This window comes from Balaenoptera borealis (assembly GCF_965194805.1).
Source record: "Balaenoptera borealis genome assembly, chromosome: 19".
Taxonomy (NCBI): domain Eukaryota; kingdom Metazoa; phylum Chordata; class Mammalia; order Artiodactyla; family Balaenopteridae; genus Balaenoptera; species Balaenoptera borealis.
In genome coordinates, this window is record NC_138878.1 from 17,355,793 (window position 1) to 17,369,357 (window position 13,565).

General features: G+C 58.8%; 2 protein-coding genes across 5 annotated transcripts in view; one reads left to right on the forward strand and one right to left on the reverse strand.

The window, feature by feature from the left end:
- SMPD3 (sphingomyelin phosphodiesterase 3) overlaps positions 1–13,565 on the forward strand; it is an 83,471-nt gene that overhangs the window by 60,562 nt on the left and 9,344 nt on the right. The window contains exons 1-2 of one of the 4 annotated variants that reach the window (XM_082369874.1): positions 8,799–10,133; positions 12,167–12,919. In XM_082369874.1, coding sequence (XP_082226000.1) covers positions 8,814–10,133; positions 12,167–12,469 — 1,623 coding nt within the window. In that variant the 5' untranslated portion in view covers positions 8,799–8,813 and the 3' untranslated portion in view covers positions 12,470–12,919. Of the gene's footprint in view, positions 1–8,453; positions 10,134–12,166; positions 12,920–13,565 lie in introns of those variants that run through there. The other 3 variants (XM_082369872.1, XM_082369871.1, XM_082369873.1) reach the window with 3 other exon arrangements.
- Positions 1,046–13,018, reverse strand: LOC309617527 (uncharacterized protein; the record flags this gene model as incomplete). Its single annotated transcript, XM_082369997.1, has 4 exons — positions 1,046–1,340; positions 1,705–4,428; positions 6,692–6,814; positions 12,907–13,018. The coding sequence occupies 3 exons, from the start codon at positions 13,016–13,018 to the stop codon at positions 4,085–4,087; spliced, it is 579 nt and encodes a 192-aa protein (XP_082226123.1). The 3' UTR covers positions 1,046–1,340; positions 1,705–4,084.

The window sequence follows — 13,565 nt, forward strand, 5'->3', positions numbered from 1 at the left end:
GTCCTGAACCCAAAGGTCCTGCAACTCTAAACACTAGGTTGGTTGGGGCACCCCAGCACATATAACTTCAACCTGGCTTAAGATTTGCTTTCCGGTCACGCAGGAATTGGCTTTATCTGGGCTTTCTGAGTTCTGACATGGAAATGCCGAGGCTGACTGATTGAAGGAGTGCCACAGAGCTGCTTGCAGCCTGTTCCTATTCTCAGAAACCACATGACACATTAATAGCTCCCATGGAAAATTTCGTTTTGAAAATTTTATGGCCCCACTGCCTGCATCTGGCTTCTGCAGAGGCCTGTGACTTGGGCTTGCACAAGCAGCCCACAGTAGACAGTCCTGTCCGGAGATGGAGGCCCGGCACCCCCTGCACCATCCTTGCCCCTCATTTGGGATAGCAGGGCACGCTTTTTGTCAAGCAACCAAGCACACGAGGAGGAAACTTCAAAGGCTCCAGCTGTATCTTGAGGGCCTTTGCAACAAAGAAATTAACAGTAGTAGTAGTAGTAATAAAATAATATTACAGTTGTCCTTCAGTATCCACAGGGGATTGGTTCCAGGACCTCCCACAGATACCAAAATCCAAGAGATGCTCAAGTCCCTCAGAGTCAGCCCTCCGTATCTGCGGGATCTGCATCCATGGATACGGAGGAGTGAGGAACCGCGGATTCAGAGGGCTGACTGTATGAGAGATGTGTCAGGCACCATGCTAAGTGCTGCCCATCCATCATCTCTAACTACCCTGAGATACTGTTACTATGTGTGCTTAACAGATGAGGAAACTATAGCTCAGAGAGTCAGTTAAGCACCTTGTCCAATATCAGAAGCAGGACCTGAACCTGCACTTCTGACACCAGAGTTTGTGCTTATCATGTCTGCACTGCTGTCTCCTAAGGGATGCTCATGGGGCACAAAACCACAGGCACCAGGTCTCACCAGGCCTTCGAGCACTCAGGAGGGAGACCCCCTTTGCCCAGTAGGCAAGCCAGGGGGTACCAAAGGAGGTTTGCACCGGAAGGGAACTGATAAGAATTAAGTCTTGGAAAAATCAAGTAGCAGGTATATATTAGTCAGGATCCTTTTGGGGGCAAATGACAGAAACCCAGATCAAAGTGTCTAGAGCAAAGACAAAGGTATTTTGCCAACTCGTTAGTTAGAAACTCTGGGGCTTGCGTTGGCCTCAGGCACAGGGAACTTGGAGCTCAAAGATGTCACCAGGACTTGGCCTCTCTCCTTCCAGCCCTAAGGTCTGTTTTCCTCTGAATTGGATTCACTCTCCAGGAAGGCTCCAGAAGCTTTAGGCTCTTAGTACTTCCATCTCAGAGAAAATGCAGGCCTCTTTCCTGAGGGGTCCAGGAAGAGCTAGGGTCGTGTGACCATTCAGTGGGGTCAAGAGGCTGCTGGGGTGCCGACTGGCCTGGTGTGGCTCACGGCCCTCCCCTTGCATTGGTGTGGGGCAGCAAAGTAGGTCTGCCACATCCATAGCGCTGGAGCAGGCTAGGATTTGGGCCTGTGTTGGTGCTTGAGACTCCACTGGGAGCTCCCAGGCTGGTGGGGGGCCTGATGTGCAAACCAGCAGGTACCCGATTAGAGGGACAGCTGGGGATATGCAAGGGAGGGAGAGGTGGGAGGGGTAGGGAGGCTGGGGAGGGCTTCAAGGAAGGGGAGGCAGGTGCTTTGGACATGGAAGGGTGAATAGACATTTACCTGGTACAGCTGTGTTGGTGGGAGTCGTTGCTACAGCACATGTGTTCACACCAGATCCTGGACCCTGGTTCGGCTTCTGGGATGTGGCTTTCAGGGATTAGCCTGGATTTGTCTGACCTGCGTCGCACGGGAAAGCATCCTCTTCCGTCGTTCTTTCTGTCCTCCCAGCTACGAGTTGACTCCAAGTTTCAGCAGCTCAGAGCCCATGTTGCCATGCCAACCCCTCCCCAGCAGGCATCCAGGCAGAAATGGGCCGGCCCTGATCTCAGTGCTGCCGGCGATGCGAGCACATTCTGGTCATTGGATTGGAACAATCCTCTCCGCCTTTCCTGCGGAAACCTGGGGCTTGGCCCAGCTCCTGCTAGACGTGAGCCTTTGGAAACAAAGACGATGAGAGGAAGTCCCTCTGCTCCAGAACTCCCAGCCCTGCTGCCGGGATGAGAGTGCTCAGCAGGCATGAGGACCACACGGAAGTGGTGTGAGGGAGGGCCAGGGCCCATCCTAGCCCAACATGGGGCAACACCTGACCCAGATTCCCAGAAGTTCCCAAAGGCTTAGAGATCCCAAAAGATGGTGTGGGCTTCCTCAGAGGAGCCAGGGCTTGCCTTCGCCAGTAGAACTGGTCTGGCTTACTCACTTTCATGCTGCAGGAGAAATTTAAATTCAAAGTCAGCACCCCTAGGACCCTTTGGGCCTCTGTGCAGCTCATCTTGGGGACCAGCACACATGCCAGGTCCACTTCCCAGGGAGATGGAAGTGGGATGGCGTCTCAGCGCCAGTGTTATTTGGCATCCAGTAAGCAGAGATCCTGTCCACTGCAGCTCGCCCACGAGGGCTGTTGGGGACCCATCTCTCTACCCCGCCATCTTCACTCATCTTCACCAGGCCTGGCCAGGCCCTATCCCTGAGGATGCCCCCCACCCCAGGGGACGGCAGATTAGCCAGCCCTGGAGCTCTGAGGACAGTGACTTTGATCAGTCCGAGTCCCCACTTCTCATGCTGTGGTGGCTGCAGGTCACAGGTTAGCAACCGGGGGTCTCCGTGTTGACGGGTCACCACAGATCATCAGTAACCTGCAGAAGCAAGTGCGGTGTGAGCTGCTTGCTCTCAATGGCCCAGGCATTGCCTGTCTGGGAGTGGCTGGGCCTGTGACCTCCCAGGTGCTGTCCAGGACCTGACCAGCCGCCTCTTCCTCTCCCATCTGCAAACTGTGGAGCTCTCTGCTCCTCTGTCCATCCTGGCTCCACAGCCCGGTCTCCTTGTCGCAATCAGACCCAGTCCAGTCCTCGCCGCAGGGGGAGGAACAAGTTAGTGAAGGCCAGTGGCTCCGACCTAAAGAGTGTGGAGGCATCTCTGAGGATCTGAGGGCTCTGCAGGTCAGTCCGGGGCCTAGAAATACAGTGGGCAGGCTCGAGCTGCCCCCAGAACAGCACACAGAACCAGCTGGTCCTGTCTGCAAACTCCACTGAGTTTACAGGTTGGGGAGAACAAACAGGGGCCAGCCTCAGGGGAGGGGTGGTCAGGGAGGTCCTGCAAGGAGCGGGGGAGGTAGGGAAGGAAACAGGGCCAGCCATGTTAGCGGCCTGGCCCCCTTTAATCCTCGTGATAGTCCTGGGAGGAAGGTATTGTTACTCCCGTGATGAGACAGAGGCTCAGTGAGCCTGACTCCAGTGCCAGGATTTCATTCAGGTCAGCCTGACCTTTGAGCCCACGCTGAGCATTGAGCAATGCAGCCGGGGGTGAGGGAGTGAGTCTGTGGTCTCTGCTTCTAGAACAGAGCGTTTGAGTCCTGGGAGCCCTCTCTTGGGCACTGTGTAGACCCCCACTCCTGAGCCCAGGACCTGAGGGTGTCTGGGACTCCAGGCCAGTTCTGAAAACCATGGTATTGGGGCAGAGGTCACCCCAAGCAACCCTAGAAGCCACACACCAGGATTCACAATAGGGATAAGCCCGAGGGTGGTGGTCTGCTGTAAAATAGCAACCTGAAAGAGCAATCCTGCCTGCAGGGTTGACTGGTAACAGCTCAGCACACAGGGCCTTTGAGGGACCTGTCAGCCCCACCAGAAATGCCCATGGTGGACTTTGCTTGGCAAAGGTGCCAGCCCCAGGACACGGAAGCAGAGAACTGCGGCGGGGAGGAGAGGCAGGTGTTCCTCCCTGGGAAACAGAACCCGGGCCGGGCCAGGCGAGAGAAAGGGCCGCGACTTGGGGCGCAGGCTGGGCGCCTGTGCACCACATCCTGCCCTGCCAGCCCTCCGAGGACTCTCGGGTTCTCTGAGAAGCTGCCAGCCTCCAATGTTTAACTTTGCTCTCCTCTTTCGTGGAGAGAATGTAGATCAGACTAATTAATGTGTTGTTGTTTGTTTACCCTCCTTTCATTTCACTGAGACAAAATAATTAACCACAGAGCTTTAGTAACCAGCTCCGTTGGTGGCAATCCCTTTTGTGTCAATTGCATCAGCAGCTTCTGTGCGTGGATGCAGGGACTGCACGTGGCAGCAGGGCAGGTGGGCAGCACCTGAGGCTCCTTATGTCCAGGGCACCGTGGAAGGAGAGGCAGGTGGAGGGGTTCTGGACAGGGGACCTTGGAGAGTCGTGAAGGGCCAGGATGGCAGGCAGGAAGGACCGAGGTGCTCGGATCTACCACATCTTGGAGAACCGCTGTGGTGGCCACCGCTGCCCATCGGCCCTCTGGGCTGCCAGCCCCCTCAAATCCATCAATGCCTGAATGGGGACAAAACACATTCCTATGACCAGCCCAGGGGAGGCAGAAAAGTCACACCTACCACTGCAGGCAGGGCTGGGGAGGGAACTTGCCGAAAAGTGTTTCTGGGGCCACAGCAGAAGTGAGGAGGACCCAGGGGAGCTGAAGAAGGACACTCACCACCACCCAATAGCCCTGTCCCAGCAGATCCCAACCCTGATCAGCCAGCTGGGGATGAGCCACACAGAACCGAAGGTTTAAGAATTTATCTCAGGAAGCCTTTTATGAAGCGAGGCTGCATTTACCTCTGACCCATGACGGAGCTATGGCCACCCCACGGAACACAGGCCAGTTCTGCTTGGAGGGCAGCAAGGCGTGAATAGAACAGACCCTCTCCTCTCCTCCCAAATCCTTCCTCCAGAGCTGTCATCACAGCCAGGGCCCAGCCACGCCTGACTCCTAACACAGTGTGACAGTGCTCCTTGTGGGGCAGACAGCCCCACCCGCTCCACCTTCCCAGCCTCTCAGCCTGGACACAGCAGGGCCCATCCCTTCCTCAGGCACGCCCTGAGCTCAGCCAGATAGTCCTGACGGAGTTCCGTTTGTGGGATCCAGATGTTAAACCACTCCAGTTCTTGCCAGGATGACAGCACAGCGTGGAGAGGGTTTGGGGGTCACAGGCAGCCCTGGGTGGGTCAACGAAGACCCCTCCTGCCCCCCATCCCACCCCGCAGGAGGCGGCATATCAGCTGGGCCCTGAAGAGTAAGGAGGAGCTGATAAGAGACAAGGCAGGAAAGGAGTCTCAGGCAGAGAGCCCGGCAGGGGCAGGGGCCTGGAGGTTAGACAGCAGTGGGCATCAGAGGTGGTGGAGGAGCCCAGGTGGAGGCTGGGGGGGAAAGAGGCCAGTGAGGGCAGGAGCACAGAGGACCCTAGACAGAGATTGGGAGACTGGACTTTGTCCTCCGAGACGATGAGACCACCAAAGGGAGAAAGAGTCTAATCAGATTGTTTCGGAAGCTCCTCCGGACCGCGGTGCAGACTGTGGGTCTGGGGCCTGTGGCCTGCTACTGAGCACAGGGGAACGGTGCCGGGTGGGGCAGGTGCTCGGGGGAAGATGGTGTTGGCTGGGCTGGGCTGATGACCTCAGGCTACAGAGAAGAGGAAAGAGGGGAGGGAGATGTGGGAGGGGGTCTGTTCTGTGACACTGGGGCAACATCCAGGGCTCCCCAGGTGTCTGGCCTGGACCCCAACCCCGAGCACCTTGGTACCAACCACGGGTGCTCCTGGCAGCTGGGGAAGCTCCAGACACCCCACCCTGCAGGGACAGGACTGCAGGCTCTTCCTGGGGGCCCAGATGGTTCAGGCGGCTGTGTGCTCTCTTGCAGCTCTCGCTGCAGCCAGCCTGAAGCCAGCGGGCTCCTGTAGGTGTACGCTCGGTGTGCCGTGGGAGAGGGGAAGGCAAACCCATCAGGCTACGTGGGAGTGCGAGGGGGCTGTCACCCCAACTCCAGGTTAAACTCAAATGAAACTGCTGGGATTTAAAGAAAGAACAAGTGAGTATGTCAGACGGCAGGTGTGGCCTCCTTGGGTAGCCACCAGCCCCTCCAAGCCTGAGCTGCGAGCCCTGAGCCACAGAGGTGACACAGCCCTGCTGTGGGGTTAGAGGAGATCATGGCACAGAGGGTCAGCACACTTGCAGCAAGTCCTCCAATTTCAGCCACTGTCATTATGAAATTGGTCTTGGGGCCCCAGCCCACCAGCCTGGCCTGAGTTCACAGGGCCCTTGAAAGAGCCAATCACAGGACCAAGGCCATCAGGGTTAGGACATACCCGACCCGGGGTCTGGCCCTCAGAGGCCAGGATTCGGGCTGGGTGTGGGGGAGGTGGTGAAGGCCACTGGCTGAGTCTGAGGCTCCAGGACAGCATGTGGCGGGGAGGATACTGGGGCCGGCTCTCCGGCCTCACCACCAGTGAGCCTCGTTGCTCACACCTGAGTGAGGGACTCCTGGTCAGATGGCTGTGGTCTGAGTAGACACACCTGCTTCGAAACGTAACCTTCCAGTGTTTGCTTCAAAGTGATTTCCTCTGAAGAAAGTAAAATCTTTGTGAAACACATTCTCCAGAACCAGACACAGCCACCGGCTTAAGTTCATCTTCCGACATTAAGCTCTGTTCCAGGTTGAGCACCACCCCGACACCAGATGGTGGCCGCAGGAGTGCGACTGGGTGACTGAAACTCCCCCTCCTTACACCGTGAGGCAGATCGACCAACGTTTACTCACCCGTTTCCTGAGATCCCGCTGCTGGTGCAGCCCGGGGAACCCCGGCGCCCTCAGTGCAGCTCCTCCTTCCAAGAAGCCCCCAGTTCCGCAGGGAGGTAGCCTCACCCCATGAGCGTTTATGATCTAGAATTGCAGAGATCAGGCCATGCCCAAGGGGGACGGGAGTCCCCAGAGAAGGTACCTAAGCACCTGGCAAGGGGGACAAAAGGGCCTGTCTGAGGAGGTGATTTCTAAGCTGAGTCTTAGAAGAAGAAGGGTGAGCTGGACGAGGGGCAGAGAAAATAGCAAGGCGTGGACAGGAAACCACATCCAGAGACTGGGAGGTGAACACAAAGCGGGCTGGGGCTGCAGACATGGGTGGGCCTGGCTGGGGAGATGCAACGCCCAATAAGTGCTGAGCAAGGCCTCAGTGGGGCTGAGGCGTCTGTGATGTGATCAGATTAGACAGAGTCTCTCCAGCCATCGTGTGGAGGACGGCCTGATGGGGAAGAGGCCGGGAAAGTGGGTGACATGTGATGCAGTCCTGGACCAGCACAGGGGCTCCACGGGGGCTTGGGTGGGCAGGAGGGACTGATGGGATGTGGGGACTGAGGGAAGGCAGAGTCCAGATGACACCCAGGTCCTGGCTGAGGTGACCAGGAAGGCAGGAGGAAGAGAGGGTGTGGGGCCAGGACAGATGGCCCTGTGGACGCAGACCCCCAAGGGGCCATGGCAGAAGCAGGGCTGGGCCCGTGAGACATCAACTCGTAAAAACTCTGCATTATGTTTATACCAGCTGCACCACAGAATGATCACCCCTTGGTCCCTGGAGGCTGGGTAAATAGTCCAGACCCTTGTCTTTACTGATTCTACGTTCAGTACAATGAATGCACCTGCGACCTCTCCTGGGCGGGGCCCTGGGCCTGCTCTGAGACCCCCAGCAGCTCCTGCACGGGCTGGGGTGGGGACCCGGGGTGGACTCATTCTGGCAGCTGTGAGCCTCAGCTGGGCCCTGGGGCTGTGTGGCGGAGGGCTTAGGGGAGAAGCTTGGGCCAGACCCTCAAAGCTCCAGGGAGCTTCTTCAAAGGTCACAGGGACCATCAGGGTCCCCTGTAACTGGGTAACTCTGATCATTCTAGAACTTGGTAAGGCCCACACAGTGCCTGGGTCCTCGTCAGGCGGATATTTCTGCTGGGGCTCAGCAGGAGCGGGACGGCAGAGACGGTCTGATGCTGCAGGCTGGGGCACAGTGAGAGCCTGGTTGTGGAGGGACTCTCCCCTCCGGGGCCCCACCAGCCACACTGTCCTCTGCCCCAGGACCCTCTGGCCCCTTTTCGGCACTCAGTGACAGGCGGCTGTGTCTGCAGCTCCTCTGACTCAGGCTCACCCCTCGCCTGTTCTGAACACACCGCTGGCTCCTGACGGGCTTCAGGCTGCTCCAGGCCAGTGTCAGCCCCAGGCATCCTCTAGGACACCCATGTCCTGCATGCCCACCAACTGTGCTCCTCAAATCCTGGGCCAGTTTCCAAGCAATTAGCTTACAAGGTCAAAATGGTCAGCTAGGGAATTCTCTGGCGGTCCAGTGGTTAGGACTCTGAGCTTCCAATGCCAGGGGCCCAGGCTCGATCCCTGGTCGGGGAACTAAGATCCCGCAAGCCACACAGCGCAGCCAAAAAAGAAAAAGGTCAGCTAGAGGCAGTCAGGTCACCAGGCAGTTTCCTCGAAGAGAGCCTAACACACAGTCAAATGCAGCGTGCCAGGCCCGCTCCTGGTCCCAAACGCCCCACATGAGCCTGCCGGCTCCGGCCTGGTCCTCAGAACAGTCCTGCTCATGTCAGAGGAGGCAGGAACGGGGTGAGCAGGGCAATGGCCCCAGCATCCGACCTGCCCCCCTAAAGATGAATAAAAGCCCCCTCACTTTCTGTCTTGCAGGTTCTCCAGCAGCCTTTGGTGGCCCAGCATGGCCCACTGAGGGGAACCATGACTGGCTGGCCGACATGCGCCGCTGACCACCCACAGTCGTGTCTCACCAGCAGGTGACCCTCCTCTGGCCGCCCCCCACTCGCCTGCCCCGCCCAGGAAAGTGCCTGCACCGCCAGGGACATCATGTAGTAGGGCCGGCCGCGGCGCCCAGTGAGCTGCAATGGTTTTGTACACGACCCCCTTTCCCAACAGCTGTCTGTCTGCCCTGCACGCCGTGTCCTGGGCCCTCATCTTCCCATGCTACTGGCTGGCGGACCGGCTCCTGGCCTCCTTCATACCCACCACCTACGAGAAGCGCCAGCGGGCGGATGACCCGTGCTACCTCCAGCTGCTCTGCACCGTGCTCTTCACGCCCGTCTACCTGGCCCTCCTGGTCGCCTCGCTGCCCTTTGCGCTCCTTGGGTTCCTCCTCTGGTCCACCCTGCAGTCGGCCCGCCGGCCCTACGTCTACTCCCGGCTGGAGGACAAGGGCCCAGCCGGCGGGGCGGCCCTGCTCAGTGAATGGAAGGGTACGGGTCCTGGCAAAAGCTTCTGCTTCGCCACTGCCAACCTCTGCCTCCTCCCGGACTCGCTGGCCAGGCTCAACAACGTTTTCAACACCCAAGCCCGGGCCAAAGAAATCGGCCAGAGAATCCACAACGGGGCCAGTAGGCCCCAGATCAAAATCTACATCGACTCACCCACCAACACCTCCATCAGCGCGGCCAGCTTCAGCAGCCTGGTGTCACCGCAGGGCAGTGATGGCGTGGCCCGGGCCGTCCCTGGGAGCATTAAGAGGACGGCCTCTGTGGAGTACAAGGGTGACGGTGGGCATCACCCTAGCGACGAGACCGCCAACGGCCTGGCCTCCGGGGACCCAGCCGACGGCGGCAGCCTTGAGGACGCCTGCATCGTGCGCATCGGTGGCGACGAGGGGGGCCGGCCCCCCGAAGCCGTCGACCCCCCCGCTGGGGGCCAGGCCGGGAACGGGGCTGGTGGGGGCCCACGGGGCCAGACGCCCAACCAGAGTCAGCGGGATGGGGACTCGGGGAGCCTGGGCAGCCCCTCGGCCTCCAGGGAGTCCCTGGTGAAGGCGCGGGCCGGGGCCGACGGCGGCGGTGGGGAGCCAGGCGCCAACAGCAAGCTCCCGTACAAGGCCTCGGTGGCAAAGAAGGCAGCCGTGCGCAGGAGGCGCCACCCGGACGAGGCTTTTGACCACGAGGTCTCAGCCTTCTTTCCCGCCAACCTGGACTTCCTGTGCCTGCAGGAGGTGTTTGACAAGCGGGCGGCCGCCAAGTTGAAAGACCAGCTGCACGGCTACTTCGAGTACATCCTCTATGATGTCGGGGTCTATGGCTGCCACGGCTGCTGCAGCTTCAAGTGTCTCAACAGCGGCCTCTTCTTTGCCAGCCGCTACCCCATCATGGACGTGGCCTATCACTGTTACCCCAATGGGCGGTCCTCTGACAGCCTGGCCTCGAAGGGAGCTCTGTATCTCAAGGTAGGAGGCCTCAGCCAGCAGGTCCCAGAGCCACGGGGGGAGGCAGGCTGCAGCCGGGATCCTCGCTCTCTTGGAGGGCAGGGGGCAGACAAGGCCTTTCATGGAGCGGAACCGGGGGGCCTCCAGCTCAGGGACAAGGGAAACAAGAATGCAGGGACAGGAGCCGAGGCTTCAGGCTGGGTGATCTCAGGCAAGTTCCTCAGATCTCTGAGCCACCATTTCCCCATCTGTAAAGCGGGGGCAACGTAGAGCCTACTCACAAGGTGGGGAGCGGCACAGGAGCGGCGAGGCCTGGGAGGTTCTCATGGTGCCGGTGGTGAAGGTGGTAGGCGGTGGAGGCAGGGAGCCCCTTCTCTGAATCATTGCAGACAAATGGCTGTAGGCTTGCAGGCAGGCCTCTCAGGCCCTGGCCGTTACCACAACCGCTCCCTCAGGCCACCAGCCTCACTGGCCAGGACGCCCTCTCCCTCCTGGCTGTCACGCAGCTGCCACACCAGGCCCTCTGCCCACCAGCCCGAGGCTTCACTTCCACAGTCACTAATTAAAGTGAATCATAATTATTTCTGCTAATTTGGGTGCAATTGGGGAGTTTTTAGACCATGGTAATTTGGTCATTACGCATTTATCTTCTTCTGAGCCTGACACGCTCAGCATGTTGACTTTCTGCTCCCCATCCAAAAGCTGCTCTTGGTGCTTCCAGAGTTTTCCGAAGCACCATTTGGCCAGCTGCTACAGAACAGGGCTTTCCGCCCCCAGAGGCAGCAGCTGCTTCGGGTGCGGATCTTCTCTGTATTCCCCTCAAGACTTCTCAGTTCTCCTAGAAGGAGTTCCGTGGACGGAGGGGGCTGGTGCGGCTACTGTGGAGGCCCAGTGTGGTGAGGCGCTCATGCCCAGGCCTCAGCTCTGACCGTGCTTGGCCTGTCCAGGGAAGTGCCACCTGTCAGTCAAGCTCCTGCCAGGAGCGAGGGCCCAGGTGGATGGTCCACACGGAGCCTGCGGGAGCCAGGGCCACACCCCAACGCCCACGACTCCCCTCCCATCGCTCAGGCCTCTTGTGTGGCTCAGCCGGCGCAGATCTGTGGTCCCTGGCTCTCCTGAGACGCTGAAATTGAAGGCACTCCTCTTACAGGAGACCAACCTCCCCATTTTGGCATATGGTTTGTCAGTGTTCTGTCTCAGCAGCCAGAGTGACCTTCTGGGGAAGAAGGGGACATGTCAGTTTGTGGGTGGGAGGGAACGCACCCTCTCCCTCGCGCCTGCCCTACTACAGATGGCTCAAAGGCCAGGGCCCCTTCAAGCCTTCCCCCAGGCCACACGCCCCCTCCTCCTCTCTTTCCTCAGCCTGGCACCCCAACTATCATGCCCACCAGGGTCACAAGTCTCCTTGGGACAGCCCCTCCGACGTGGGCTTCCCTCCCACCCCCTACCTCTCTGGCCGTTCCTTCCAGGATCCTTGTCGCCTGCCCATCCTTTAAATGCTGAAGAGCCCTCTACCTCCTGGATCTAAAACTAGTCTTCAGATATGTTTAATTTGGTCCACACCATTAAAAAATTTCTTGTGTTGGCCAACATTTAAGAATCAAGCAATTTCACATGAAACTCAGTTTGCAACTTCTCTCCCTACCTCGGCAGATCTGGCAGCACCAGGCCTGCTGCATTCTGTCCAGCTCTCAGCCTGAGCTGGGGGTTGGCAGCCCCCAGAGCAGGTGACCCCACTTGGCCAGCCCTCTTCATTTCCAAGCTGTTACCATGGCCAGCCGGCCCCAGGCACCTGCCCGGGGAAGTGGCTCCACAGCCTCCATCTCCGCACGTGCTGAGTACTCTCTTGCCCTGAGCCCAGTCAATCCACCCGGGCTCCCACTTTCACTTTCCAGATACCTCTGGGTCCACCCCGTATCTCCAGCTGCAAGATCACTGCCCAGGCCATCATTCCTCTGCATCCACCCAGATGTTTTGGGCTGTCCTCCCACTTCTAACCCGTCCTCCTCATGTCCCAAGTCTTGACTCCTTTTACCATCTTCCTGCTGCCTCAGGGAGAAGTCAGCCTTCACCTGGGCCCCTCCAAGCTCCCTGGGCTCTGCTCCAGCCGCACCCTGAGGGGCCTCCATGTGCCGATCCCCCTTGTCCTGGCTGCCCCACCTCAGTGGAGCTCTCCTCAGCGGCGTCCAGCACAAGCCAGCTTTCCCTCGGGGGTTCCTCAGCCCTGGCCCCAGGTGTCTTGCTGCCCGCCTCTCCCGTCAGACAGAACTCGAGAGCAGAGCTGTTGTGCCCGGCACAGCAGACCCAGCTCGTCTCTGTTGGCAAGAGTGTGCCTCTTTCTCTACGTGGAAGAGTGAAATAAGCGAGGTTTCAGGAGCCAGGCCAGCCCCGGAAGGGCCCAGGGGCTGGAAGTGTGCGAGCCTGGCTGCGCCCTTCCCCCGGGGCTCCCCGTCCAGCCCTGCCTACCCATTTACTCTGCAGAGCTTCTCATCCTCGAGGAAAGTGTGCTTTCCTGCCACCGAGACGCCCGGGAGAAAGGAGGGAGGGAACGGACTGGCTTCTGCCTCGGGAGGGAGAGCGCCTGATTCTGGGCCCTGCTCTATTGACAGTCTGTCCACCAGGACTAACGGCACAACCTCTCAGAGTGACTGTTTGTTTTTTGCAAGAGAAACTCGAGCCTCTGAGGCTCCCGAGGACTCAAGCCGGGAGTCAGTAAGTCCCAGCACATGATAAAGTGGATCTTGGTGAGCTCACAGGACTGATGGAAGGAAGGGGGGGGGGGGCGCTGACATACCTCGTGCTGCGTGTCTTCCCTCGGGGCGGGTTCTCCTCAGCAGCAGCGTCGAGGGGTGCCTCCCTGCACTTGTCTCCGTCCCCACCCAGGATTCAGCACAGGCAGGTGACATGAAGTGCTGAGCGAGTGAGGGGCTTATGCACTAAAAGCCTCAAATGGGCAGCTGCTGAAAAGCGTGGCTCAGTCACCAGGAGCTCAGAAAGCAGTGTAGAGCAGGGGGAGGAACTGGGCATGAGCCAAGAACGTCAGATTTGAGCATCAGATTTGAACCGGCCTCCGCCACCAGAGCCTCATGACCCCGACCACCGATGGCGTAATTTTAGTATAATCCTCATAGTTGTTGTGAGGCTCTAGTAAGGCCGCATCTGTGAAGCGCTAGGCATGGTGCTCACAGCGTGAATATTATAGAGGAGGGAACAGACTCCTGGCCTGAGGATGCAGACAGCACCATCGTGTGGCCTCTGGGGGCACTGTGGTTTTAAAGCTGTGTTGTGTTTTTGCAACAGGGGGAACCAATGGTGTGTAATTTCCAAGGGATTCCAGGGTTGGGGGTACCATTGGGCCAAGGTCTGGGCCTGGAATATGGGCAAGAAGTGAATGGTGAACATATGAGCTTATAAACAGCCCCAAATCCAGGCCCATTATCAAGTAACCAGACA